This window comes from Gymnoscopelus microlampas (genome assembly GCF_963454915.1).
Source record: "Gymnoscopelus microlampas genome assembly, chromosome: 21".
Taxonomy (NCBI): domain Eukaryota; kingdom Metazoa; phylum Chordata; class Actinopteri; order Myctophiformes; family Myctophidae; genus Gymnoscopelus; species Gymnoscopelus microlampas.
The window spans coordinates 14,055,550-14,082,131 of record NC_139958.1 but is presented as its reverse complement, the minus strand read 5'-3'; the positions used below and the strand labels follow the sequence as shown (position 1 = coordinate 14,082,131).

Below are 26,582 nucleotides of genomic sequence, written 5' to 3'. Positions count from 1 at the left end.
CCCCTCTCTCCCCATCTCGCCCTCTCTCTCTCCCTGGTCACCCCCCCCCCCCCTCTCTCTCTCTCTCTCTCTCTCTCTCTCTCTCTCTCTCTACCCCCCCCTCTCCACCCCTCTCTCTCCCTGCCCCCCCCCTCTCCCTCTCTCACCTCCGGCGCACTCCTCTCTTTCTCTCTCTGTTTCTCCCTCCCTGTCCCTCTCTCTCTCTCTCTCTCTCTCTCTCTCCCATGCATCCAGACACCGAGGTGTGTGGGTTCGGATGGCAGAAGTTCCAGTCTCACTGCTATAAATACTTTGCCCACCATCGGACGTGGGACGCTGCCGAGAGGAGTGTCGTCTGCACGGCGCCCACCTGGCCAGCATCCTGTCCCTGGAGGAGCAGCAGTACGTCAACCGTAAGTCACGTCATCATAAGCCCAGGGTGTCCTAGGTCATTGGTTCTCAAAGTGGGGTCTGGGGACCCCCAGGGGTCCTTGGGAGGAGGGGGGGAGGGGTTCCAGCAAAATGTGTTAATATAACATCACAATAATTTGAACCACTTTAACGTTTTATACTTTGGCTATTCAAAAATAGCAGATCTACAAGCTTATAGCGCGGCACCGAGTGCCGCGCTATGAGCTTGTAGATCTGCCATTTTTTAGAAAAGTCGTGAAAAGTTGCGCAAACCTTTGAATTTTTATAGCGAACATTTGTAACTCAAATCTTTGCTTCTGGGGGTTCTTGGAACGAAATATTTTTGAGATTGGGGTCCGCGGCCAAATACATATCATTTTGGGGGTCCCTGACATGAAAAAGTTTGAGAACCACTGCCCTAGGTAGCAGTGGTTCTCAAACGTTTTCGTGCCAAGGATCCCCAAATTGATGTATACTTGGCCACGGACCCCCATCTGAAAATGTTTTGTGCCAGGGACCAAATCTCTCAAATCTCTTCAAGTGATTAAACGTCAAGTATGAAGTTATTTTCAGCGTCTTCTCTCAAGTTTTCCTCGTGACATCTTAGGGGGGAAGATGCACATATTTACGTACCTGTAATATGACATAAATGTAAGATGCTATAAAGTAACAATGTAACTCAGGGGTGCTCATGGATTATTATAAGTTGTTTTACAGGAGTGACCTGAATAAATGTTGACATATTAAGATACCATAACTTAGTGGTTCATCAGTGGTTCTCCAAAGTCAGCACCTCTATTATTTATAGCCGGGCTGGGAAGAGAGGCCGTCTGGTAATCAGGAGGGTCACCGGGTTCGACCCCTCGTCTCGCCCACCACAGTCTATACGTGTGGAAGTGTCCTTGAGCAAGGCAATTAACCCCTGACCTTGGATCCCCAGGCTGGCTTTCTGAGAAAGAAAGAAAGAAAGAAAGAAAGAAAGAAAGAAAGCCTAGAGAATGTTTAAGGGAACATTCATTCATTCATCATTCATTCTACTCCACTACATCTGATCTCAGAGGCAAATATTGTACTTTTACTCCACTACAATTATTTGGAAACTTTAGTTACTAGTAACTTTACAGATTTTGATCATTATTACAAAACATACAGTAACCACTTCAGCCCTATATACATTTCAGCCATTTGAAAATGCATCGCGACGCATAGTGAGCTTGTAGATCGGCTATTTTCAAAGGGAGTGGAGTAAAAGTACAATATTTGCCTCTGAGATGCACACACACACACACACACACACGCACACGCACACGCACACACACGCTCGCACACACACACACGCACGCGCGCACGCACACACGCGCACGCGCGCACACACACACACACACACACACACACACACACACACACACACACACACACACACACACACACACACACACACACACACACACACACACACACAGTCACACACAGTCACACGCTCGCATGCCCTCTCTGTCAACCTCATCTAATCACTTTTTCATGATAGTGCCGTTGAGCCTGGCTTGCGTTCACTCCAAATGCAGTCGAACCTTTTTCTCAGCGTTTGGCAGGTCAGTATAAGAACACAACAACGACGTCATGTTGGCGCAGAAAACAAACCAACGCAGTGCAGTGCCTCGCTGAAGTGAAAAAGAGTTTGACTTCATTTGGTGGACACGCTGCCAGCTTGACTTTATGAGAGTTTTAGCGGAAAAGGTGTGGAGAGGCCTATAAGCCCCTATTATATACTTTGTCGTATGACAAATTGTGAAAATGTTGAATTATTTTTGAAAGTTTTGCCTTTGCCCCAAGATAGTGACACCAAGTTGAAAGTGCTTAATAGGCTCTATGCACAGCAGCCATATTGGAAAGAAATTGGGCCTCTTCCTTACTTCCTGCACAGGTCTTATCAATTATACCAATGAGGGCTCTGTTCCATTTACCGTAGCACAGTGGTTCTCAAACTGTTTTTTTAATTTATTTCAAGCACCCCCATAACTCTGAGAGTACACAAATGGACCCTTTCGGGCCCATTTGGTTCCATTTGTGCACTCTCAGAGTTACACACCCGTAAGGGGCCATTTGGAACATAGACATATAAAGCCTCCTCCGACTCTGGGGCGTCTGTATCTGCGGGCGCCATTTTTGGGAAGGCAAACTGCCTATTAAAGTGACTACTTTATTATTGGTTTCTGTTTCTCTATTCATTCATCATGCACTTTAAAATATCACCATGCACTTTATACTCTGTGTTGTATTGTTGTATGTTGTGTGTGTGCTACGGGTATATGGGAGCTCCCTAGAAATTTCGTTGTGTGCAATTGTGTATGCATTTGTGTGCAATGACAAATAAAAGCCTATTCTATTCTATTCTATTCTACTGGCCAATCACAGCGCGTCTTTTCCGGGACTTGGCAGAACAGTTGTATAAACATATAACGGGATATTTTTTATACAACTAGATTCTGACAAGTCCCAGAAAAGACCCGCTATTGGCCAGTACTTCACTTTGAGTGGCAGCGTGCCTTCCCGAATCTGGCGGCCGCGGATACAGGTCACTCCAATGAACTGCAGCGGCCAATGAGGTATCTAGGTTTTCTATCTATTTGGAACCCTCAAGGAACAATGAGGGTCCGTGGACCCCAATTTGAGACCCACGGGTGTAGCAGAGTGTTTCCAGTGAGCCAACATGCACAATATCACCACCATATGACTCTGTTTTGACCTTGAACGGAACAGAGCCCTCATTAGTATAATTGGTAAGACCTGTGAAGGAAGTGCATAGAGCCTATTCACAAACAAATGAATTTCATACAACATACTTTTGTTTTTTTACACAACATTGTGTGTTATTGCATAAAGTCACAGATAGTTTGTGTGTGTGTGTGTGTGTGTGTGTGTGTGTGTGTGTGTGTGTGTGTGTGTGTGTGTGTGTGTGCGTGTGCGTGTGCGTGTGTGTGTGTGCGCGTGCGCGTGTGTTGTATTTACAGGTCTGGGTCACGACTACCAGTGGATTGGTCTGAATGACAAGATGTTTGAGAGAGACTTCAGATGGACTGATGGCAAGGTCATGGTGAGGCATTCACTTAACCACTTAAACCCTCTAGTGTAGACTTAGTGGGAGCGCGCATCTATGTTCCCTCAGACCTATGTTCCCCTCAAAACTAACACTAAAAAGCAAAAACAAACTGAACAATAATAACCCTAACCCCAAACAAAAATTGACGGAACACAGGGCTGAGGGAAAATTAGCCATGACCCTCACTTGGTAAACTGGACCGTTTTACCCCAAATCTCCACTTGTAGGTGGCTCAATAGCACCATCGTCTGGCTACTCTGATAAACCACATGCAATTACACGTGCAATCTATCAAATGAATACATTGTAAACTGTAACATATAAGTATATAACTGTAACTTTAGCATGCTATTCTTTAACCACTTAAGAGTCTATTTTATGTTATAGCCGATGTTCAAGCTCACACTTGCAGATCGACTATTGTATTAAACTTTTGGTCTTTTTTTATTCTTTGAATTGTTTTGCCTTTTTATCTCTTTCTTGCAACACCAGGATGATTTTTTTGCTTTTTTTGTGTGTATTTATTTTTATGTTTTTTTGAGACATACTAAACTGTTTATTTGAGAATAGAAAATAACTACAATTTCTGATAAATTGTTTCTCATGGCAGCAATATGACTACTGGAGACCTAACCAGCCGGACAGCTTCTTCCAGTCAGGAGAGGACTGTGTGGTGATGATCTGGCATGAGGGAGGCCAGTGGAACGACGTCCCCTGTAACTACCATCTGACCTTTACCTGCAAGAAGGGCACAGGTACACACACACACACACACACACACACACACACACACACACACACACACACACACACACACACACACACACACACACACACACACACACACACACAAAAAACACAACAAATTACTTTGAGAACCGCTGATCTATTTAACTTTAACGTTATTGTGTTCAGTGTCCTGCAGCCAGCCCCCCGTGGTGAAGGACGCCCGTGTGTTCGGCTTCATGAAGCCTCGCTACGAGATCAACGCTCTGGTGCGCTACCACTGCAAACAGAACTTCATCCAGAGACACCCGCCCACCATCCGCTGCCGCGCCAACGGCCAGTGGGATACGCCCAAGGTCACCTGCATGAGCCGTGAGTACCTGTCCAGTCAAGTAGTAGTCAGATAGGATAGGATAGGTTTGCTTCATTGTTCTCTTGGATATTAGTGAGATAGTTATATTTTCGGGGGTTCTATAGTCTAAGATCAAGTACCCAAAGACACTTTACATGGGGGGCATGAGAAAACAACAAAGAAAAACTACTTTATTAGGGGGGAGGACACACTAAGAAAAGACTAAGGCATAAAATCAATAAAAACAGTGGAATGAAGAGAGAAAAAAAGAGGGGATCTACGCATTGGCAGGCAACAGATTTTAGGGCTATCCTCGACTAAATACATTCTTAGTCGACTAATTGTCTTACGACTTTGTTGACTAGTTGTTATAAATAGTGTTCGCTGCACACCATCCTACAGAGAGCAGCCTCTTTTAGGCTGGTGAGGTTATTCAAAGTTATAGACTGGCAGAATTAATGGCTTACATATAGAGTATACTAGAGATGTGCATGATGTGAAATTTCTCTTGATTTCAGCACCACATTTTGCTGCCCAAATGTGGAAGTCTTGAGCACAGAGCAGGCGCACTAGGGTTTCAAACCGTAGAAGCATGCACAGGGGCGTTTTAAATGCTGAAGTATTGCAATCCCATATTTTACCACCAGACGACTGCCGCTTCACTGTGATACCGTGGTTCTGGGGGCTTGGGACACAGCCCTAGACCATTTTGTCACTGCTGTGTGGCTGTGCTTTACTTTTTTCCCCTTTTATTTTACTCATATGTATTTTTTGCTCTCTCTTTTCATTTGTCTTCTGCAGCGGCTACCTACCATAAGGCATTTAGTCTCAGGCACCAGAATAAGAACCAAACCCACGTGCACCAACACACACCGAGGCACTTCGACCACAACTCGGTTCACACCAACCATCTGCAAAGCCAGAAGAAACAGCAGCACTTGGAGCAGAGACGGCTGCTGAGGGAGAAGAGACAACAACATTCACAACAACAACAACACCAGGATCAGCTGAGACACTGATTTATCTTTTTTTAATTATTTTTATCATGCCTAAAACAATTGAGCCAATATGTATTAAGTGACTGCAAAAGGGCTGGCAACTCATTATGCATAGTTATGGTCACTGTCGGACAGAAACCTCGAATCTCCATATTTATTTATTTTTTGGTTAATTAATACCCTACTTCATCATACAAGAGTGGTCGCACAAAAGTAGTGCAAATAGCAGATCTGCAAGCTCGCAACGTGTCACGGTGCACGCTTGTAGATAGGCTGTTTTCACTATTTTTAAATGTTTTTAAAATAATAATTTAAAAAAATAACGGTTTTGGACATACAAGGTTTCCACCCGACAGTGAAGATATGGCACATGAATACTGTCAAAAATGTACCTGTCTATCAATGGCTCTAAATAGGATACAAGGGCAGTTTCACAAACAGTGTTGGGCACTGACTTATTACTAAATATAATATTATGTAATATTATAGAGAACCAAAGTCTGACCTAAATATAATATTATGTAATATTATAGAGAACCAAAGTCTGACCTAAATATAATATGTCATATTATAGAGAACCTAAGTCTGACATCACTGCCATTAGAGGCCACTATACCCCTGGGTCACTGACAAGTATTTTTTTGTCCTTTGAAAATACCATAGGGTCTCAATAGCATCGTGCATATAGGAGCTGTGTTCCAAAAATAAACAAATCAGCCCGGCAGTTTTACTCATATTGATATGAAGCATCAACTGACGGTGAAAAGTACTAATTTATCCAAAAAGTAAGAAAATACATACATTTTCTCCAAACACATACGTTGTCAAACGCAACTCAATATCATAAACGACACAGGGCTGATTTGTTTATTTTTGGAACACAGTTCTTATATGACAAGATTTAAGATGACTATGGTATTTTCAATTGAAAAAAATGCTTCCATGACCCAGAGATAGCGGAAGTCGACATCAGGACTTCGGTAATCTATTACTTTCCCCTGTAACGAGCAGTTAAAGGGTTTGCAAATTACTGCCAAAACAGTAATTATATTACAGTTACTAATCCAAGTAACTCGGCATTAAATTCTTAATTTAAGTAATTAGTTTTGATACCAAGTAATAAGTAATTAAGACTGTTGTCTGTGTTATGAGTACGCTTCTGTACATGCACACATAATTTGAATATTACGCAGCAAAGCGACACAATTTTACATTTTCAACCTAGTCGATTTGTCACCACAGACGCCATTCATGAATGATCACCTATATGAATAGCTTTGATGCAACATTCTGATTGGCGTTTTTTTGCGTTGCTTAATCGTCACGTACGGGTCCATTTGGTTTCATTTATACGCTCTCAGAATTATGAGGGTTCATAATGGATACCAAATTGCGGGTTCCTTGAAATAACTTTTTTTTTAAAAACACTGCCTTACATGACCTTAACTTGCCCGACACTGAGTCAACAAACTTCCATCAACATTCCGTTCCACTTAATGAAGTTGACGTTGGATCTGTTCAGTTCCCCAGTGTTGTACCACGTTTGCTAGTTTTCACACGGTGACACATGTTATGTATAGCATGTGAAATAGATCTCTCAAATCACACCAGATCTCTGTGAAGACCACACTGCCCTAAACAAGTACGCCCCTTGTTTTTCGACTTGTCATACGATGGTGTCACACAGCACAAAAATTGCCGATGCAGAAGCTATTTTTTTTTTTGCGCTATTTTTGCTAGGTAACTCCAGGTGGTTAACGGTTTCAGTAAGTGGTTATCACTGACCATCAGGGGAGGTCTTTGAAACTGTTCCACTGGCTGGTTATTTGTTCTAGTCTTCCACCTGATCATGAGACTTAATATATCTGAATGCAGTGTCCACCTTGCAGTGCCTTCTGTGAATTATATATATTTTATTTAAATACAGATACTTTATGTGACATACAGTAATCCGCCCTTTAATAACTGTTACACTTTCTTTTTTTGAAAATGTAGATTAAAGCTGCAATCTTTAAGATTTTTATGTCCTACCTGGTATTTGATCCCATGCGAGCGCCAACATTTCTACTGCTGAACTAAAGATCGAAATGCCCCTTTAGCAGTGGAGATGGTAAGAACATTTGGCCAGGGGAGAAATTATGGTTTTAGCTTCATACAGCAACATCATGAAGCTAAAACCAGTAGGTGTCCTGCCCAGTGGTGGAAAAAGTACTACATCTTTTTTTACTTAAGTAAAAGTATCAATACTGCAATGTAGAAATACTCTGTTACAAGGTATCAAAATGTACTTAAAGTAGCAAAAGTAGAAAGTACTCATTATGCAGAATATCCCATTTCACAATGTTTTCAAATGTATAAAATGTATAAAAATCATTTGAAAATAGCAGATCTACAAGCTCACAATGCGTCGCATTGGTCAGGGAGACCAGCTGCAACCACCGGAGTTGTAGTAGTTATATTGTATCAACCTTAGACCGTAAACAATTTAAAACAAATATGGACAAAGGGAGCCATTGGTTTTGACAGACCCGTTTTGAAGCCACTTTTTCTACGAATTCAAATCCACCATCTTGGAATGTCTGGTCCTGAAATGCAACCGGAAACGAATGTTATTGGCTGGAAGGTCAGCCAATTGCAAAACCATTGTTTCACTCGGTAGAAATGAATGGGACCATGATTTACAAAAACGAAAATAATATTGATTGAAAGAAGACTGAAAAGCACTCCCTTATCGGCTTCAAATTCACCAGAGGCTCTTTGCCGCCTGGTATGCTATGAACATACTCTACTATACAGACTGGTTAAAATAACATTTTATTCACTAAAAACAAGTTATGGATTGCAGCATTGGGGTTTATATCGTTGAGTAGAACAATAGCATGCATTTTTAAATGATTGTCACATTATATTTCAATTAGCCCCAGCTACCATTTATGCTGCTTTTGTTGTTTTCTCATACATCTTTCAGTCATAATAGAAAATTACTGTAAAGGGAGTTGTAATGGGGCTTGTTTTTTTGTTTTGTTTTTTAAATGAATTGCGGCTTTTACTACTCAAACTTAGTGAAGGAACTCTGGATTGGCCTTTTTTATGAATGTGTTGTTGTGTATGTTGAACTTATATAGTGATACTATTAATCATAAAGTCTATGATTTATATTATATGAAGCCATACGAGTGTAACATATTGTATACAGTAGAACTATGAATGAACTGTGATATGGAATAAACGTCTTTTTTTTACGGAGTGCTTTTAATAACGCCTTCTTCATTTGTATAGGTGTCATGTTGTTATATCATGCAGAGTAAACATGTTATGTCATATAGCACATGCTGCACCATGTGTATTGTCAGTCGCACATTGAATAACAAAGCATTTGTTTTGCAATGTAACCCAGCATCTGTTGGTGCCTGTTGATTTTGCTGTGCCTCAAGCCCGATTTGAACTTAGTTGCGCGCTGACGTGGTGTGTTGAAAATAGCAGATCTGCAAGCTCACAACACGTCTTAAAATGACACGTTTTGAGCTAGATCCTCTATTTTCGGCGCGTCACAACGGTGTGCTAAAATCTATAAATTAAACATCAGAATCACTCCGCCTGCTTTTGAAAAGTCTCCTCTGACACATGAAAAGTAGCTACCTGATTCATCTAAACTACTTTTTACACATTGTCGAGGCTTGATTTATTTGGAGTTTTGGAGTGACACAGCTGAATTGGACATTTTGGATAAGATCATTTTTTAAATATATATATATATATATATGTGATCGGTACACATTCTGTTTTGTACCTTTGATGACGTTCTGTATAGATTCTCTTTTTATATACTCTGTATTTGTGATCTGAAAGTGTACGCATATCTGTGTGTGTTCTACTCTACTGTATGTGGTTCAAAGGGACAATGTGGGAGCTTATTTATATATATAATCATTGTTTAATTCTTTATTTATGTTAACTGTAGGTCTACTGTCCCTGATTATCGTTTTGAGCTCAATGTCTGTCTGTCTGTCTGTCTGTGCAATAAAAATACAACCACCATAATACGTCTCCACTCTGTGTAATTTCATATCACAGAAATTGTCTAAGCACATTTACTCAAGTACTGTATTAAGTTCAATGTTGAGGTACTTTACTTTACTTGAGGTAGATTTTTTATACCACGAGAATTATTTGACACGTTTAGATTGGTTCAAACAGTTTGTTAATACAAATTATGATATCAATACTTTATTGATCAGGCAGTATATAAAGTAATATAGAATATTTACAAAAGGTTCGCTAGGTGGCAGAGTTTCCCCATTTTTTCTGTGCTTTCGGTCAAGACATGGAATACATAGTCACATTGTGGGAATCACGCGAGTTTCTATAAAACCAAGATGGCGAATAGCCGGTCCAAAAATAACTTTTGTTAATAGAGATAACTACGTTCTAGTACGTGTTTTAACACCCATTGAAGGCGGAATGAGGTTTGTGTAAGCTGAACATTTCACAGATTCCCAAAAGAGTGTTTACTTTAAGTAAAACATTTCGTTTTTATTGCTCTAATGTAACCATTGTAATGCCTTGCCAGTTGCCAGGATGATTGCAACAGATGTATTATGCCTTCCTAAGGCATAGGTTGTTTTCATGTCTGCTTTATTGTCCCATGATGGCTTATTTGCACCATTTAAGAAGTGTATTATGTGTCTGTCGCAAGTTCAAGCTTACTTTTGGTGAGCTGTTTAAGGACTTTAATGCATTTTTGTTATCTATGGACTTGACAATGCATATTTTGAGTCATGTTTCTAGTCTTCATGATGCATCAGTTTCAAACGTTGTCTCATCATACTTACCAAGCCGAGGGGCATTTACATTGATACGTTATTGTAATGGATACAAGAGTATTTCATATTAATTTGTAAGTGAATCAACTCTGTCTTGAAAATATGGGTGGCCCTTAAAAGGACCTTTGTGTTCATAGCAAACTAAGCAGTTTACTTGGAGCTGGTGTACTTGGTGACAGCCTTGGTGCCCTCAGACACGGCGTGCTTGGCCAGCTCACCGGGGAGCAGCAGGCGGACGGCGGTCTGAATCTCCCTGGACGAGATGGTGCGTTTCTTGTTGTAGTGACCCAGGCGAGAGGCTTCACCGGCGATGCGCTCAAAGATGTCGTTGACGAAGGAGTTCATGATGCCCATGGCCTTGGAAGAGATACCGGTGTCAGGGTGGACCTGCTTCATGACCTTGTAAATGTAGATGGCATAGCTCTCCTTCCTGGACTTTCTGCGCTTCTTGCCACCCTTTGAGGCACTCTTTGTGACGGCTTTCTTAGAGCCCTTTTTGGGCGCTGGCTTTGCTACTACTTCAGGCATCTTAGTGTGCTATTCGTAGACGATGACTGCGTGTGTGAAGAGAGAGGCGTCGCCCCATTATATGTGTACAGCGAATGCAAATACGGTGTGCGACTCCCAGCATATGATTGGCTGATCTTGCCACACAAAGAGGGTGGTGTCTTTGTTCATGCATAGTGTTTTCGCGCTTGTATGTTTCTTTGTTCACGCATAGTGTTTTCCCGCTTGTACGTTCTGTTGTCCCTGAACATTTTTGAGGGGCTAAATAGACATTTGAATGCGAGGCACAGGTTTCCACTAATTCAAGTTGTAACACACGTGGTACCAAATGCATAACTTATCATCTAGATTTCAATCAATGCTATGTTCAACATATTATCAGTGTTGACAACATGAAGTGTCTCTGTGGTTTCTCTGTTACTGTCCCATACGGTCTATTGTAGGATTCGTGGCCAGGCTGACAGGGTTCAACTCCCAGTATGGGAAGATAATGTATTCAAAACTGAGTCAGGGTCGGGGAGTATGATTTGGCAGAGATGATGTAGACGTGTGCATTATAGTCTGCAACACACACACACACACACACACACACACACACACACACACACACACACACACACACACACACACACACACACACACACACAGTCCTAGACTAGACACATGCACAACATATTTTCACATATCAACAGCAGATGCCTTAAGTAGGAAAAGGCCATATACAACTTAAGGAGAGAATGACATAGTAGTAGGTGAATCATCTATGCAAAACCTGTTCTCAGGATTTGACCTATTGTAATTTGGTGGAGAAATATTCAGTTCTTTGTTTATGCAAACATACTGTGTGTTGGTGCATTTGTGTGTGGGTTTCATACAAACGATTAATCTAGATATATGTGACCATAGATTTCAATATATATCATTTCCCCCGATGTTGCAGCCCTTGTATACAAATCATATTTACATTACACATTATGGGAAATCTCTTTAAAAAACGTAGATGGTTGGCTCTTAAAAGAGCCGTGGGAAATCTCTTTAAAAAACTTATATGGTTGGCTCTTAAAAGAGCCGTTTTGGGGGACAGATAGTTGAGTTTAAGCACGTTCTCCACGGATACGACGGGCCAGCTGGATGTCTTTGGGCATGATGGTCACCCTCTTGGCGTGGATGGCGCACAGGTTGGTGTCTTCAAACAGACCGACCAGATAAGCCTCTGCTGACTCCTGGAGAGCCATGACGGCGGAGCTCTGGAAGCGCAGGTCGGTCTTGAAGTCCTGGGCGATCTCCCTCACCAGGCGCTGGAAGGGCAACTTACGGATCAGCAGTTCGGTAGATTTCTGGTAACGACGGATCTCCCTCAGAGCCACAGTACCGGGACGGTAACGGTGAGGCTTCTTCACTCCTCCGGTTGCCGGCGCGCTCTTACGAGCTGCCTTGGTGGCGAGCTGCTTCCTGGGGGCTTTACCACCGGTGGACTTACGTGCTGTCTGCTTAGTTCTTGCCATTTTTGTCTCTCAACAAAGTGTAGAAGAGTTGTGCTGAAATGAACGCAAAATGCTGCTTTTTATTACAGCGGCGCTGAGACGCCGTCTTTCTCTGATTGGTCTCTGGTCAGGACCTCCTTCTTTGGGAGGAGCCGCTCGCGCCACTAGCACTGGTTGGAGGGGAGCGCATACATACGGAACGCGCGCTTTCATTCGTTAATGTGATTGGTGGGGCGCGCACACACACACAGTACTAAGTTGAACATATAAAAGGTCTTGTGTTCATCGCTCTAGTGTACATTTCTTCTTCATAGTACATCTTTAGAAATAATAACGTACATCATGAGTGGACGAGGCAAAACCGGTGGAAAGTCCAGAGCTAAGGCTAAGACCCGTTCATCTCGTGCCGGGCTCCAGTTCCCTGTGGGTCGTGTCCATAGGCTGCTGCGTAAAGGCAACTATGCCCAGAGAGTTGGTGCCGGCGCCCCGGTCTATCTGGCGGCTGTTCTCGAGTACCTGACCGCTGAGATCCTGGAGCTTGCTGGAAACGCTGCCCGCGACAACAAGAAGAGTCGAATCATCCCCCGTCATCTCCAGCTGGCCGTCCGCAACGACGAGGAGCTCAACAGGCTGCTGGGAGGAGTGACTATCGCTCAGGGCGGTGTGCTGCCCAACATCCAGGCTGTTCTGCTGCCCAAGAAGACCGAGAAAGCCGCCAAGAAATAAATCTCCTTCATTCCACCGAACGAACCCCACAAAGGCTCTTTTAAGAGCCACCCACTATTTCATTGCAAAGAGTCACTCCTTAAATAAGCTATAATTCACTAACATTTTGGTGCTCAAATGAACAATCAAACAAACTATTATTGATGGCATTCAATATAGGATTGCCTCCACACCATCGCTCAGTGCGGCAACATCCAGGCTCATCTGCTCCCCGATAAAGCCGCTAAAGCACAATCAATAGAGCGTTAGGTCATATTGTAGCATGATTTCAACTTCCTATCTAACAAGAAATGCAACCGACGAGCTATATTGTTTTTATTTTAATGTATTCCAGACTGGCATACATTAAACAGTATGGTTGAATCATGTCCTACTATTTCATTGCAAGAGTCACTTCTGAAACCCTTTATTTTTTTTATATATCTCTATCAGAGAAGATAAATAGGCTTTAATAGATACTGGCCTTAGATATCTACACTGAGTATCTGGATCAGTGTTGCCAGGTATTGTGAGAGAAACAAGCAGCAGCTGCTAGGTCATATGATCACAGAAAAATGAGTTGACATCGCATCAATATCAGTTGAGACATTAATCAGCTATTTGAAAAAAAAATGTATATGATCAACAATTTATCATGATGAATGAGTATTAGTTGGGTAACTTGTGAATGTGAACCCTTGCACTGTAACTACTAAAGTGTTACAGTGAGTCCAGAGGTTTCCAGTTCAGTCTACCCCTGAAGCCCCATAAATAAATTATGCTTGCACTAGATATCTACACTGAGTATCTGGATCAGTGTTGTCAGATATTGTTAGAGAAATGAGCACGAAAAGAAGCTGCTAGGTCATATGATCTCACGGGCACAGCAAAATGAGTTAATATCAGTTGAAACACTAATCAGCCATTTGGAAATAACTTATAATCAACGATGAATGTATAGTTAACTTGTGAACCTGTGTACTAGTGTAATTACCAAACTGTGGTATTACTAAAGTGTTAGTGAGTCCTGAACCAACCCAAGATGGATAATAGAAGATCAATTATTTAATTTCATAAAGATACATTTGTTTAGATGCTGGCCCTCAAGATATCTACAAAATATCTTAATGACTGATCATTATAAATGATAGATGCATGTCTTGACAATGAATGACAGTCTCATGTGAACTAATATACAAGCCTATAACCAGACCATCGACAGAATCTGGAATTGGGATACGTTATTTAAAGTGTAACAAGTAATCTAATAGTGGTCAGTCATCTGTGTGTGTGTGTGTGTGTGTGTGTGTGTGTGCATGCGAGAGTTCCACCTGTGGAGTTTATGCAATACTGCACATGATTACATGCAGCATGGCAGAAGTGCGTGTGTTTTTACAATGATATTATAGTTGTACTTGGAACTCTTTCATTAAAGTTGTGGGTGGATCTTAAAAGAGCCTTTGTGGGTAAACGGGCTCTTCTTAGCAGCTGCCTTCTTGGGTTTGGCAGTCTTGGGCTTTGCTGCCTTCTTTGCTGGTGCTTTCTTAGCGGCAACGGGTTTCTTCACCTTCTTGGGACTCTTGGTCGCCTTCTTGGGGCTCTTGGCAGCTACTTTCTTGGCTGCTGGCTTCTTTGCCTTCTTGGGCGATTTCTTTGCAGCTGCAGGCGTCTTGGCTGCTGCCTTCTTGGGGGATTTCTTAGCCGCGGCGGGTTTCTTGGCTGCAGGCTTCTTGGGTTTGACTGCCTTCTTAGCGGGTTTCTTTGCCTTCTCTTCAGCCTTCTTGTTGAGCTTGAAGGATCCAGAAGCACCGGTGCCCTTGGTCTGAAGCAGGGTGCCCTTTACCACCAGACTCTTCACAGCGATCTTGACGCGGCTGTTCTTCTTCTCCACGTCGTAGCCACCGGCGGCCAGAGCCTTCTTGAGGGCGGCCAGAGACACACCACTCCTCTCCTTGGAGGCGCTCACAGCTTTGAAGATGAGCTCCTGGACGCTGGGTCCGACCTTTTGGGGTTTGGCGGCGGCCTTCTTTTTGGCTGCTTTAGCTGGGGCTGGAGCTGGGGCGACTTCTGCCATTGTCTTCTGGTTAGTATTTTCAGATGCACTGAACTAAAGTCAGAGTAGAGAGAGACTGATGGTGTGGAGGAGGAGGGGTGGAATTTAAAGGATGTGTGAGAACCATGTAGACTCAACCCACTAGGCCAGTGCTCTGTGTGCTGCTAACCTCGCATCACCAGTCTTTCCACCTCGGAGGAAAGCCTGGTATTCGTTACTGAAGGCCCATATGATCCGGTCTAGACCACGCCTACTGAAAAAAAAAAAAAAAAAGCATCCTCTTTCCGGTTTTGTCGCGATCCGGTTTTGCAGTGCCGCTTTGTTTTGGTTCCCCAATCCCTATTTAAATGGAATAGAATTTCCCCGTGGGATAATATGGATAATACAGACGCTAAATAGTCTCTGGAAAGTACACTCACATTTATATTTAAAAAATAAGCTAAACTACGCCGTATCAAGGATTTTGGGGACGGACCTATTTTGGGGTGAGACGTCTTTCCGGTTTGTCGCGATCCGGTCGCTTTTCTTTTTTTTTCCGACCGGATCATATACCCGAAAAGGAATGCTGCCCAGGCTAGTGTGCTGCAGAATACTGGGACACTTGTGTTTTCTCCACAACTAAAACCAAATAAAACACAGACAGAGAAATGGATTCAAGACAAATAACAAATGGAGCAGATATCAGACAAGTTTCACTTCATAATTAAATCATGTGGAGCGCTGAGGACCCCTGCGTTTTATTTGGAGATGTTAAAAAAACTCACCTACACCATTACAAGGAGAGTAGTTTGTCAGCTTTCCTCTGTAATGTGTCCTTTAGATTAGTTTTTACATAGAATACCCAGTTCCCTATTTGCTGCAGAGCAAGCTGGGATGTCTGGTTTTGATATAAAAGTAAAACAGGTTGTCTGTGGCAAGTAGTTTTGTTTTAAATGTAAAACCTTCCAGTGTCTGCAAACACAGTGAAGCTGTTGTCCTGCCCAGTGGCATGGACACTTATGAAAGGACACTGGCCATTTACATGGCTCTGCTAAACTCTTGTTTTGTGAATAGTTATAAGAAACCTGACATGTTTCAGTTCTTTTCACTTATATTTATGATTTATATTTCTTCAAGGATGGCCAGTTGAAAGCAAGCCCACTTTTCCAATGGTGCCATTTACAAAACATATGAAGGAGCACAGCAGAGGAAAATAAATACTACATAATAAATACAATTGTCAGCATTAAGTTAAATGTGTTAATGTACATTAGCTGGCCACACTGACACCTAATTGGGGGGAAAATGGCAATTACTGCCATTACCTGTCAAAATGACTGCTGTGAAAGGGGTCTGTCTGCTAGTAGCCAGTAGGCCTATTACTAGGCCCCCTAGTAGCTCTATAATAAATACTAAAAGATTGACAGCTTTGAACGAAAGACGCCTTTAACAAAAAAATGCTATAGCCTTTTCACTGTTTTGGTCTGTATGCCTATCCAATATATTGCAGAGTTAATTGACATTGAGCCAGATTTGTATGCAGCATCAAAATAGCTAGTGAGGCCTATACGAAGTAACATAATGTAGCACTTGCTGAGGCCTATAAGTAACATAATGTAACACTTGCAACAAGTAATCGTAGCAGACAGTAGAGAGCCATACACAGCCAATTTCTGTCAAACACCAATAGACATGGTTTACTCATTTTAATATATTAGAAAGTGTATGGCTACTTTGGATTATAGCACATTTATATTAAAGTGCTCTTTACCAAAGGAAATTAAATGGCAGATATTTTCGTGGATAAACTCTTTCTTGAAAATATGGGTGGCCCTTAAAAGGACCTGTGTTTATAGCAAACTAAGCAGTTTACTTGGAGCTGGTGTACTTGGCAACAGCCTTGGTGCCCTCAGACACTGCGTGCTTGGCCAGCTCACCAGGGAGCAGCAGGCGGACATCGGTCTGAATCTCCCTGGATGAGATGGTGCGGCGCTTGTTGTAGTTAGCCAGTTTAGAGTTTTAAGCCAGTCTGTTTATCTTGAACATGAATATACATCTACATTACATTATGACTGCAAAGCAGACTATTGCTACTAACCTCACATGATGCTTCTATGACCCAGTTCTTTTGTACCACATAATTAAATCATGTTTATTATAGCTGGGACTCTTGACTTCAAACACCAACTTAAAGGACGACTTCACCACTTTTCAACATATCTTCATATAATAGGTCCTCACTAATGCTCATGATAAAATGGTACAATTTTTTCCTAATCAGTCTGTGTCTCAGAGGAGGGCTGTAGACAGTTCAGACACCCGTCTACCAGTGACATCATCGATGGGGAATCCAAGCCAATGGGGAATCCAAGCTAATAGAAACTGCAGGCTTTGTATTCCTGGAAAGTTGCAATGCAATAATATATCCCATCGCCTTAATAAAAAAAATTGTAATCTTATAATCCTGAGACACAGACCAAGTAGATTTTTTAAAAATCATTTTATCATGAGCATTAGTGAGGACCTATTATATGAAGATATGTTGAAAAGTGGTGAAGTCGTCCTTTAAGGCTGTGTATACTTTTCTGAGATTAAATTAAGTGGGGTTTATCCTAGTACATACATAGTGACATGTGTTATTAGCCTGAAATGTATTTTGAAGCTAGCTCGAAAAGATAGTCAAGATCAATGTGCAAAACGAGTTGTAAACCCTCTCATGATAAGATAAACATGAAGCATGATGATGGTATCATGGACTTCCCCTCCCTTACTGGAGTGGAGAGGAGACTGCATAACACAGCCATGGTTCACATGACGCTCGTCTGTCGCAAGCGTCATGGCGCAACTCGTTTCTGTCTTTTTGAATAGTCTCCATTGCACAACCCTTACATCTACATAAACGATCAGATGTCAAATATAAAGTGCTTACCCCATGGCCACGGATGTAACAAGTTAAAACGCCCGGGTCTAAGTACCCGCCGTATCTTAGAGATTTTTTTTTTTTTTGTAAATAGAACAATTCTAAAACCAGGAACAAGTTACGCCATGACAATGAAAGTTGGCTAGGATACATTGAGTGGTTGTTCCCATTAAGTGTACTTAAGTAAAAGGTTGTTGGCCTCGATGAGTTATAGACTACCTAGTCAGTGAATTGATCATTGTTCTCTAAATATGATTGGAAGGTAAACAGCTACATTTAAGCATTAATAAGCATCGACAAGTTGCTTACGACACATCTATTAATATGGAATAGACTCTGTAGAAAAAGAGTGGGTGGCTCTTAATCGCATGATTAACCTCCGAAGCCGTACAGAGTGCGTCCCTGTCTCTTCAGAGCATAGACAACATCCATGGCGGTCACGGTCTTTCTCTTGGCGTGTTCGGTGTAGGTGACAGCGTCACGGATCACGTTCTCCAGGAATACCTTGAGGACACCGCGGGTCTCCTCGTAGATCAGACCGGAGATACGCTTCACGCCGCCACGGCGAGCCAGACGGCGGATTGCGGGCTTGGTGATGCCCTGGATGTTATCACGAAGCACTTTGCGATGGCGCTTAGCGCCTCCTTTTCCCAAGCCTTTGCCGCCTTTGCTTTTTAAATATACTTTATTGTATTTTCACAAGTTTACAATGTATGCATGGCCACACAACATGGCAATAAATGGCAATATACATCAATACATATTTGCAATATACATCAATACGTCTTTACAAAAATATAGTGTGTTTTTTTTTTTTTTTTTTTACAGTGTTAATAGGTGCCATGGTGTCAGTTTCTTTTTTCGTGCGTCCAGGGTTCTTTGTCTTTTGAGTTCAGTTTGGACTTGTTTGAAGACCACCTCTCCCGAGATGGCCTCCTGGTGAATTACCATGGCACACCTGGTTTTCCACAACTTATCTACAACAGTGCATATAATATTCCAATAAAAATCCTGTTCTACTGCAGACATCCTTTCCTCAAAGACCCCATACATGGCAGACATATAACCAATCTTAATTTTAAAACCAATTTGTGGCATCTTCCCCCACACAACCCTAGATCTCGGACAGTCTACAAGCAGGTGCTCTATAGTCTCATCTGCGCCACAATTTAGTATTGGGCATTTAACGGTTTTAACGAAGCAGCTCCATTTGACCACTGCTCGTACTGCTAGTCTCCTCACAGAGACCAGCCACATGACGTCTCTCTTTTTCTCGGAGATATTTTTACTACTAATATTTTTAATACAAACCCGCTTTTGATTTTCATCAAGGTACTTGTAGGGAAAAATGCCACCATATAAATCATTAGATATCTTACCATATATACATTTACTTGTCATTTCATCCCAGTTAATATTTAAGATGTGCAGAGTTTGACAACAGGTCACCATACATCACTTTAAAATAAGGCCCTGAGCTCCTTGCCCGGCCTTTCTTTTTGGTCCAGCTCAGTGCCTCCCCTATCCATATGGCCCTTCGTTTAAAACCAGATGCTATATGTTTACAAAATGAAATTTTTAGTTTAAGTCCCAAGTCCACAGCCCCAAGGCCTCCATATGTTTTACTCTTATATATTAGGTTTCTTTTTGTAACTTCTCTAGTGGTTCCCCATATGAAATTAACAATTGTTTTATTTATTTTTGCCTCGTCCAGACATGTTTGAATAAGTTGTAGATTTTAAGAAGAGTGATTTCAATGCAGAAAGCCGTGTTTATTTATGTGTGTTCTGAGGACGTAAGGGAAGACAGGCAGACCTCGCTGCGTGGGCGGTGCCACGAGCGCACACACAGAAAAGTTATTCTGTGTGCGTGTGTGCGTGTGCGCGTGTGTGTCTGTCGTTTCTCTGCATAAACACTTAAGAGGAAGTTATTGCTCATATATTAATATGTGCTCATGGGTCCTATTTTTTATTTTCCTATTTTTAATTGTTTAAAAGACATTTTGGTCAGAGATATACACAGAAATGACCCCCCCCCCCCACACACTCTATTATTCCTAATGCCATTTGACATAGTTACCCCCCTCTCTTACTTCACATCACCCCTAAATTTAAAGTAATGCTAATCAACTTCTCTTCTTCTGTTCATTTTTACCTCTAAAATTAAATTAAATACATTATTGCATCAGTGTCTTGTCAATCCAAGACACTGATGCAATAATGTATTATTCTCATAAATATGTAAGTAACATGATGGTCAAACAGAGGACTGTCAAGGTTCAACGTTTCTATGGAAAGTTTGACACATACATAACTTAGTTTTTAATCAATGAAGCATACGAACACGACTTCATGTCTAGCTTATGAGGAAATTGACATTTCCCATTTAGCTGCTACACGGGATAATTTCGATGATGTAGGTGGATCAAAGGGTTAATATTTGTTCATCACATTTGTACTTTCCGGGGAATTTTAATGAATTATATATTGCCAAATTGTTAATAATCATTGTGCGGTAGCTAATATGGCTATTATGACGGTTCGGCTCATCTACAATGCCAGTGCTCCCATGTCTGTTGTGTAAAAATGAGGATACTCTTGTACAATGAAGTGGTTGGCTCTTAAAAGAGCCTTTTTTTGGGTATAAACATGGAACATACAGTTTACTTCTTTTTGGGAGCCGCCTTCTTCGCTGCCTTAGGTTTGGCAACCTTCTTGGCTGGAGATTTCTTGGCTGCTGCGGGCTTCATAGCTACTTTCTTGGGGCTCTTGGTGGCCTTCTTCGGACTTTTAGCCACTACTTTCTTGGCGGCAGGTTTCTTGGCTTTCTTCGGGGATTTCTTGGCGGCTGCGGGCTTCTTTGCGGCTGCCTTCTTGGGCTTCTTAGCGGCTGCGGGTTTCTTGGCGGCGACAGCGGGCTTCTTAGCTTTAACTGCTTTCTTAACGGCAGGTTTTTTAGCTTTGACCGCTTCGACCTTCTTGTTCATCTTGAAGGAGCCAGATGCACCGGTACCTTTGGTCTGAACCAGGGTGCCCTTTGCGACCAGGCTCTTGACGGCAATCTTGACGCGAGCCTTGTTCTTGTCCACATCGTAGCCGCCGGCAGCGAGAGCTTTCTTGACCGCAGCCAAGGACACACCACTACGCTCCTTGGAGGCGGACACAGCTTTAACGACAAGCTCAGCGACGCTGGGGCCAGTCTTCTTGGGTCGGGGAGCTGCCTTCTTCTTGGCAGCCTTGGCCGGAGCCGGAGCTGGAGCTGGTGCAACTTCTGCCATTATTTTATCAGATAGTAGTTCAGTTGTTCCTTTTCCAAAGTAAAGTCTGAAAGACTGGTGCTGAATGTAGAGAAGGGGCTGGACTTAAATCCAACATGAGGACCATGTAGAGTCAAGACACACACCCCCTCTCTTGTCTAGGTGGCTTAATGTGCCAACTTGTGTTTTCTCTTCGACAAAAACAAGATATAACAGACGACCGTGTGTATTTTGAAACGCAACAAAGAGCTGACCTGTTAGCACACATGTGCCTTTTTGTCACTGATATATCTGAGATTAAAACAGCGCTCTCGTTTTTCATTGATACGCTCAAAACATCATTCATCCACAGTCTAAGCACAGTGTTTCCCATGTTATTTTCTTCAAAAACATTTTAAACTAAGTTGCATTAACAAAAACACTTGGAATCCGATTAGAAGACATATCTGGCGACGCAATACGATAAACTTTACTCGTGTTTTGCCATCCGTTGTGCTACAAATACAAAGTTTTCTGACCTCAGTAAACACACTCCAGTTAACTACAGCGTGGTGGAGTTGATCCTGAATTCCATGACAGACCGTAAGGTGACAGCTATTGAATGATGAAGTTACTTTAAAAACATTTGATTAACATATATAAAACAAAACATTTTTTAGCCCATATCTTCAAAGTATCTGTATTTGATCATGGAGATGCATGCAGATCATGTACATTCTTTACCCAGCATGCTTCACAGATATGAAATGTGTCATGCTGCATGCAGATCATGTACATGCTGCTGTACCCAGCACGCTTCACAGATATGCAAAGTGTCATGCTGCATCGCCATTTTCAGATTGATTCTTCATTTCTTTCTGTATGGGAAAAAAGTGGCACTGCCATATTACCAAAAATAGACTATATTATTTCCACCCCCTTATGCTTATAGCAGCAGGTGACAGAACTGGTTTAAATATCACAAGTGAACTGTCACTGGAAAAGTTGCTTGCATTTTCTGTGAAAAAAAATGTTCCCCTGGGGGTCAGTATGTCAGTGTCATCATGGTCAGTAGCCTATGTCAGTATGTCAGTAATGTGTCATGGTCAGTATCATGTTACTAACCGTTAATAACATGATCAGTATCATCATGACAGTGCACATGTCAGTTTTATGGTCAGTAGTATCACAATAAGTATCATGGTCAGTATCATGATCACTATCGTGATAGTATCATGGTCGATATTATATCAGTGGTCATAGTGTGTGTGTGTGTGTGTGTGTGTGTGTGTGTGTGTGTGTGTGTGTATGCGCGCACGCGCGTGCGTGTGCGTGTGCGTGTGTGTGTGTGTGTGTGTGTGTGTGTGTGTGTGTGTGTGTGTGTGTGTGTGTGTGCGTGTGTGTGTGCGTGTGTTTTTTCTATCTCCTTGATGAACATAATTCCTTTCTTAGGTTGGTCATTTTTTATTAAACAACTGAACATTCAGTGAAGAAGCAATTAGATGACAAACACAATTTGTGATTCAGGAAAGTTGTAAATTGGTCAGATTTGACATGTGTTTTCACAGACACAGAGAGAGACGACTTTCTATGCCAATGATAATGAAATAACGTTTTAATATCGTTTATTAAAGTGGTATGTGACATTAATTTACAAGCATAGGCTCTCCCAGGCAAGAGAGGGTATTCATTCAGGTAAAAGATTGACTGGACATAATTCAACCATACTGTTTAATGTATTCCAGTCTGGAATACATTAAAACAAAAACAATAAAGCTCGTCGGTTGCATTTCTTGTTAGATAGTAAGTTGAAATCATGCTACAATAAGACCTAACGACGCTCTATTGATTGTGCTTTAGCGGCTTTATCGGGGAGCAGTTGAGCCTGGATGTTGACGCACTGAGTGATGGTGTGGCGGCAATCCTATATTGAATGCCATCAATAATAGTTTTATTGTTCATATGAGCGCCAAAATGTTAGTGAAGTCTAGCTTATTTAAGAAGTGACTCTTTGCAATGAAATAGTGGGTGGCTCTTAAAAGAGCCTTTGCGGGGTTCGTTCGGTGGAATGAAGTAGATTTATTTCTTGGCGGCTTTCTCGGTCTTCTTGGGCAGCAGAACAGCCTGGATGTTGGGCAGCACACCGCCCTGAGCGATGGTCACTCCACCCAGCAGTCTGTTGAGCTCCTCGTCGTTGCGGACGGCCAGCTGGAGATGGCGGGGGATGATGCGACTCTTCTTGTTGTCGCGAGCAGCGTTTCCAGCCAGCTCCAGGATCTCAGCGGTCAGGTACTCGAGAACAGCCGCCAGATAGACCGGGGCGCCGGCACCGACTCTCTGAGCATAGTTGCCTTTACGCAGCAGCCTGTGAACACGACCCACAGGGAACTGGAGGCCGGCACGAGATGAACGAGTCTTGGCCTTAGCCCTGGACTTTCCGCCGGTTTTGCCTCGTCCACTCATGATGTACGTTATTTCAAAAGATTTACTGTGAAGAAATGTATGCTAGAGAAATGAACACAAGACATTTTATATGTTCAACTTAGAACTGTGTGTGCGCGCCCCACCAATCACATTAACGAATGAAAGCGCGCGTTTCGTATGTATGCGCTCCCCTCCAACCAGTGCTAGTGGCGCGAGCGGCTCCTCCCAAAGAAGGAGGTCCTGACCAGAGACCAATCAGAGAAAGACGGCGTCTCAGCGCCGCTGTAATAAAAAGCAGCATTTGGCGTTCATGTCAGCACAACTCTTCTACACTTTGTTGAGAGACAAAAATGGCAAGAACTAAGCAGACCGCACGTAAGTCCACCGGTGGCAAAGCCCCCAGGAAGCAGCTCGCCACCAAGGCAGCTCGTAAGAGCGCGCCGGCAACCGGAGGAGTGAAGAAGCCTCACCGTTACCGTCCCGGTACAGTGGCTCTGAGGGAGATCCGTCGTTACCAGAAATCTACCGAGCTGCTAATCCGTAAACTGCCCTTCCAGCGCCTGGTGAGGGAGATCGCCCAGGACTTCAAGACCGACCTGCGCTTTCAGAGCTCCGCTGTCATGGCTCTGCAGGAGTCAGCCGAGGCTTATCTGGTCGGTCTGTTTGAAGACACCAACCTGTGCGCCATCCACGCCAAGAGGGTGACCATCATGCCCAAAGACATCCAGCTGGCCCGTCGTATCCGTGGAGAGCGTGCTTAAACTATACTGACTATCTGACCCCCAAAACGGCTCTTTTAAGAGCCAACTATCTACATTTTTTAAAGAGATTTCCCACAATGTGTAATGTAAATATGGTTTGTATTCAAGGGCTGCAACATCGGGGAAAATGATATATAGAAATCTATGGCCACATATATCTAGATTAATCATTTGTATGAAACCCACACACAAATGCACCAACACACAGTATGTTTGCCTAAACAAAGAACTGAATATTTCTGCACCAAATTACAATATTTGCATTATACCATAAGTTTGCAATTGGTCAAATCCTGAGAAAAGGTTTGCATAGATAACATGATTCACCTACTACTATACTATGTATATGGCCTTTTCCTATTTAAGGCATCTGCTGTGATATCAGTGAAATATGTGAAAATATGTTGTGTATGTGTCTAGTTTAGGACTGTGTGTGTGTGTGTGTGTGTGTGTGTGTGTGTTTGATTGATTGATTGATGTACTTTATTTAGTAAGACATGAGAACAGTACATGACAGTACATAACAGTACATGGAAGTACAAATTCGCAATACAAGGTCTACTAAACTGGATAGCTCAGTTAAGCACGTAGCTTGTTTAAGATGAGATCCCCATGCACACAAATCATGTTGTGTGTGTGTGTGCGCGCGCGTGCGTGTGTTGCAGACTATAATGCAACGTCTACATTATCTCTGCCAAATCATACTCCCCGACCCTGACTCAGTTTTGAATACATTATCTTCCCATACTGGGAGTTTAACCCTGTCAGCCTGGCCACGAATCCTACAATAGACCGTACGGGACAGTAACAGAGAAACCACAGAGACACTTCATGTTGTCAACACTGGTAATATATTGATAATATGTTGAACATAGCATTGATTGATTATAGATGATAAGTTATGCATTGGTACCACGTGTGTTACAACTTGAATTGGTGAAAACCTGTGCCTCGCATTCAAATGTACCTTAAACGTCTATTTAGCCCCTCAAACATGTTCAGAGACAATAGAACGTACAAGCGGGAAAACACTATGCGTGAACAAAGAAACATACAAGCGGGAAAACACTATGCATGAACAAAGACACCACCCTCTTTGTGTGGCAAGATCAGCCAATCATATGCTGGGAGTCGCACACTGTATTTGCATTAGCTCTACATAAATAATGGGGCGACGCCTCTGATTTAACACATTTCGCCGTCATCGTCTACAATAGCACTACAATGCCTGAAGTAGTAGCAAAGCCAGCGCCCAAAAAGGGCTCTAAAAAAGCCGTCACAAAGAGCGCCGCTAAGGGCGGCAAGAAGCGCAGAAAGTCCAGGAAGGAGAGCTATGCCATCTACATTTACAAGGTCATGAAGCAGGTCCACCCTGACACCGGTATCTCTTCCAAGGCCATGGGCATCATGAACTCCTTCGTCAACGACATCTTTGAGCGCATCGCCGGTGAAGCCTCTCGCCTGGGTCATTACAACAAGAAACGCACCATCTCGTCCAGGGAGATTCAGACCGCCGTCCGCCTGCTGCTCCCCGGTGAGCTGGCCAAGCACGCCGTGTCTGAGGGCACCAAGGCTGTCACCAAGTACACCAGCTCCAAGTAAACTGCTTAGTTTGCTATGAACACAAAGGTCCTTTTAAGGGCCACCCATATTTTTAAGAAAGAGTTGTCCATTGTAAATGTTAGTTTGAACACATTTTAAAACATCTTACTGGGACTTTACGTTGTGAAAATATAGATTAATAATTGCTCTTTTTGAGAAGCTGATACTAAGTGAATTGGATGAGTGCTAATTGTTTAATTACTCAGACATTAACATGAAGCATGGTATGATGTACATTATCCTATGGATAATATTGACTTTAATTCCTGTTGCACCAAAACCCTGGAATATTATCTTTTACATGTGATTGGAAATTACAATATTTATAATTAACATGCCATGAGTTTGCAATTGGTCGAGAAATACTGGGAACACTGGTTTTGCACATACAACATGATTCATCTACTCCTTCTACTGTATGTTGTTCTCTACACAAAGTTTAAATAGCCTTTTGTTACCTTTTAGGCTAGTAATCGATTTTTCTTTCCTATTTTCATCATGGAAATGATCACTACAGAGTTCA

General features: G+C 42.3%; 10 protein-coding genes across 10 annotated transcripts in view; 4 read left to right on the top strand and 6 right to left on the bottom strand.

Annotated features, from left to right (window-relative positions):
* Nucleotides 1-9,597, top strand: part of vcanb (versican b) — a 40,333-nt gene extending 30,736 nt beyond the window's left edge. Inside the window, 6 exon segments of the mRNA XM_084047883.1 lie at nucleotides 235-321; nucleotides 324-392; nucleotides 3,402-3,484; nucleotides 4,101-4,245; nucleotides 4,406-4,588; nucleotides 5,370-9,597. Of these exon segments, the coding sequence (XP_083904009.1) occupies nucleotides 235-321; nucleotides 324-392; nucleotides 3,402-3,484; nucleotides 4,101-4,245; nucleotides 4,406-4,588; nucleotides 5,370-5,587 (785 nt within the window). The 3' untranslated portion in view covers nucleotides 5,588-9,597.
* Nucleotides 9,598-10,469: 872 nt separating this feature from the next.
* LOC311038398 (histone H2B-like) lies at nucleotides 10,470-10,917 on the bottom strand (the record flags this gene model as incomplete). The annotated part of the gene is made up of 1 exon (XM_084047899.1): nucleotides 10,470-10,917. One exon carries the CDS (start codon nucleotides 10,915-10,917, stop codon nucleotides 10,540-10,542), a length of 378 nt encoding a protein of 125 aa, XP_083904025.1. The 3' UTR covers nucleotides 10,470-10,539.
* Nucleotides 10,918-11,990: 1,073 nt separating this feature from the next.
* LOC311038399 (histone H3.2) overlaps nucleotides 11,991-26,582 on the bottom strand; it is a gene marked incomplete at its 3' end in the record, with an annotated part of 235,076 nt that continues 220,484 nt past the window's right edge. The window contains exon 2 of the mRNA XM_084047900.1: nucleotides 11,991-12,409. Within this exon, the coding sequence (XP_083904026.1) occupies nucleotides 11,991-12,401 (411 nt within the window). The 5' untranslated portion in view covers nucleotides 12,402-12,409. The remainder of the gene's footprint in view (nucleotides 12,410-26,582) is intronic.
* On the top strand, nucleotides 12,723-13,106 carry LOC311038396 (histone H2A-like; the record flags this gene model as incomplete). The annotated part of the gene is made up of 1 exon (XM_084047897.1): nucleotides 12,723-13,106. One exon carries the CDS (start codon nucleotides 12,723-12,725, stop codon nucleotides 13,104-13,106), a length of 384 nt encoding a protein of 127 aa, XP_083904023.1.
* On the bottom strand, nucleotides 14,515-15,159 carry LOC311037813 (histone H1-like; the record flags this gene model as incomplete). Its single annotated transcript, XM_084047102.1, has 1 exon — nucleotides 14,515-15,159. The coding sequence occupies one exon, from the start codon at nucleotides 15,157-15,159 to the stop codon at nucleotides 14,515-14,517; it is 645 nt and encodes a 214-aa protein (XP_083903228.1).
* Nucleotides 18,410-18,988, bottom strand: LOC311037812 (histone H4-like; the record flags this gene model as incomplete). Its single annotated transcript, XM_084047101.1, has 2 exons — nucleotides 18,410-18,707; nucleotides 18,864-18,988. 2 exons carry the CDS (start codon nucleotides 18,986-18,988, stop codon nucleotides 18,410-18,412), a joined length of 423 nt encoding a protein of 140 aa, XP_083903227.1.
* On the bottom strand, nucleotides 20,612-21,314 carry LOC311038391 (histone H1-like; the record flags this gene model as incomplete). The annotated part of the gene is made up of 1 exon (XM_084047890.1): nucleotides 20,612-21,314. The coding sequence occupies one exon, from the start codon at nucleotides 21,312-21,314 to the stop codon at nucleotides 20,700-20,702; it is 615 nt and encodes a 204-aa protein (XP_083904016.1). The 3' UTR covers nucleotides 20,612-20,699.
* On the bottom strand, nucleotides 23,352-23,741 carry LOC311038397 (histone H2A-like; the record flags this gene model as incomplete). Its single annotated transcript, XM_084047898.1, has 1 exon — nucleotides 23,352-23,741. Exon 1 carries the CDS (start codon nucleotides 23,733-23,735, stop codon nucleotides 23,352-23,354), a length of 384 nt encoding a protein of 127 aa, XP_083904024.1. The 5' UTR covers nucleotides 23,736-23,741.
* Nucleotides 24,047-24,457, top strand: LOC311038393 (histone H3.2; the record flags this gene model as incomplete). The annotated part of the gene is made up of 1 exon (XM_084047892.1): nucleotides 24,047-24,457. The coding sequence occupies one exon, from the start codon at nucleotides 24,047-24,049 to the stop codon at nucleotides 24,455-24,457; it is 411 nt and encodes a 136-aa protein (XP_083904018.1).
* Nucleotides 25,682-26,059, top strand: LOC311037690 (histone H2B-like; the record flags this gene model as incomplete). Its single annotated transcript, XM_084046941.1, has 1 exon — nucleotides 25,682-26,059. The coding sequence occupies one exon, from the start codon at nucleotides 25,682-25,684 to the stop codon at nucleotides 26,057-26,059; it is 378 nt and encodes a 125-aa protein (XP_083903067.1).